This window comes from Pseudomyrmex gracilis, unplaced genomic scaffold (genome assembly GCF_002006095.1).
Source record: "Pseudomyrmex gracilis isolate BER0280 unplaced genomic scaffold, ASM200609v1 scaffold_75, whole genome shotgun sequence".
Taxonomy (NCBI): Eukaryota; Metazoa; Arthropoda; class Insecta; order Hymenoptera; family Formicidae; genus Pseudomyrmex; species Pseudomyrmex gracilis.
In genome coordinates this window covers 690,271-692,245 of record NW_018020659.1, presented here as the reverse complement: position 1 = coordinate 692,245, position 1,975 = coordinate 690,271, and the positions used below count along the sequence as shown (strand labels likewise).

The following is a 1,975-nucleotide window of genomic DNA, read 5'->3' as shown; positions in this document are numbered from 1 at the left end:
ATAATCATTATTTTATAATAATTACATAATTATATACATATAATAAGTCGAGTATAAGTTATACAATAAATCGAATAAATTTGTATTCAGTTGAATAAAATATTACGCACCCTGTTACTTATTAATTATTATATAATTAATAAGTATTGTGGAGAAAAAACAAGATGCGTAATGTTTTTGTTTAACTGAATACAAATTTGTTCGATTAGTATATAGTTTAATATATATAGTTATTAGTAGACAGTTATATATTGTTTAACAACTTACCTGCAATCCTGAGTATTGCAAGTAAGCGCCAAACAAATTTCCGGTAGAAGTTGTGTCGTTGAGATTATGGACACTCCATTCTAACATCGAGAGGATCTGCTCTCCTGTCATGGAGGCCTTAACGACGACATTTCCGAAAGGCAAGACGCTTATAATATCACTTCGGGTCACCTGTAAGCGATATTATTACGATAGGAATGTGCTTGGAGAAGTGAACTTTTAATTCATATATATTATCATCATTTACCTCATCGTTTCTTGCTCTGGTAATGGACGATCTAATGCTGCCGCTATTCTGTACCGCAATAGCAACATCCGTCCATCCGTTCTCGCTCAAATTTTCCACGACATACTACAGACAAAAAATACACAAGGTATCAATACACTTTATCAATTTTCTTTTAAGAATACATATATGTATTGCAATACCGACAAAACAATAATTAATAAGAAAATGTTTTCTCAAAATGAGATACACCCTGATAGGAAACCATTTACAAAATTATGCGACGAAATCTTGCACTAAAATTGTAATTTGCAATTATACAGACATATTTTAGGAAACAAATGCAAAAACATTGATATTTTCTGAAATATTTGTAGTTGTTTGCAAAATTACTTTCTAAATATACTATTTCGGCAAAAGAATAACGATATGGCGAATCATCTTAGCGGTATATTTGCAAAATTAATTTCACAAAGAAATTGTCCAATAATTGAGAAAAGAAATTCTAGCTATGTGATGTTTCAAATATGTAGAAATATGATTGCATATGAAGGAAATGCGAGAAATCGTCGTCACTCACGATGTCATATTTGTGCAATATTTTTCACAATTTGCCCATTGGAGGTATATACTGTAAAAATGCATAACGACTTTTTCGCAATTTTTGACAAATATTATTTACAACATTTTATTTCGACAAAACTGTTGCGTTATGGCGAATCATCTTAGTGCAATTGTTGCAAAATCGTCGCCATTCATGATGCCATTTTTGTGCAATATTTTCACAAATGTGTCTATTAGGGTATATGTTATGGTCAAAGCCCCCGAAGCACGCGGGCGTTCCTGGGATTGACTGATCAACGCGGAAACATTGGTCAAAGTCCGAAATAGGTTTTTTTTGCGTACTTTTCAACCTGTCATCGCAGTGACGTGTTATAGATTAGGTTTTTAAAGAAAAGAAATGCAGGGGATGGGAAAAAACCTAACAACCTAGTCTATATATCACTGCTGTGATAGCGTACATTGAAAAGTACGCGAAACAACGGACCTTGATATTTCGAACCTCGACCAATGATCCGCGCATTGACCAGTCAATCCTAGGAACATTCGTGCCTCGGGCTTTGATCGTAACATATACATTTCGCCAACTGAGAAAATCTTACATGATCAATTAGAGCATCGCAGATCAAATTTCCCATATTGCATTCGCGCCGTCTGCAATTCTTACTATCCCCGTCAAGAAACACTCGCGTCTTTCCGACCACCTCGTGTTCCAGATCGTCAATAGGTTTTCTCATGGAGCGTATCATTTCCCGAACATCCTCCGCCTGTGCAAAAAATAATAACCGTGTGAAGATACAATTAGTATAAATTATTATTTATACTATATAATATTATATTATTACATAATATACTATATTATACATAATATTTTATATAATAATATTATAATAATATTATATAAATATTATTACATATATA

General features: G+C 32.9%; 1 protein-coding gene across 8 annotated transcripts in view; it reads right to left on the bottom strand.

Annotated features, from left to right (window-relative positions):
• LOC109854916 (protein 5NUC-like) overlaps nt 1–1,975 on the bottom strand; it is a 14,315-nt gene that overhangs the window by 1,591 nt on the left and 10,749 nt on the right. For all 8 annotated transcript variants that reach the window (XM_020428524.1, XM_020428522.1, XM_020428520.1 and 5 more), the window contains 3 exons: nt 1,657–1,821; nt 515–619; nt 268–438 (listed from right to left, as the gene is read on the bottom strand). In XM_020428524.1, coding sequence (XP_020284113.1) covers nt 268–438; nt 515–619; nt 1,657–1,821 — 441 coding nt within the window. The remainder of the gene's footprint in view (nt 1–267; nt 439–514; nt 620–1,656; nt 1,822–1,975) is intronic.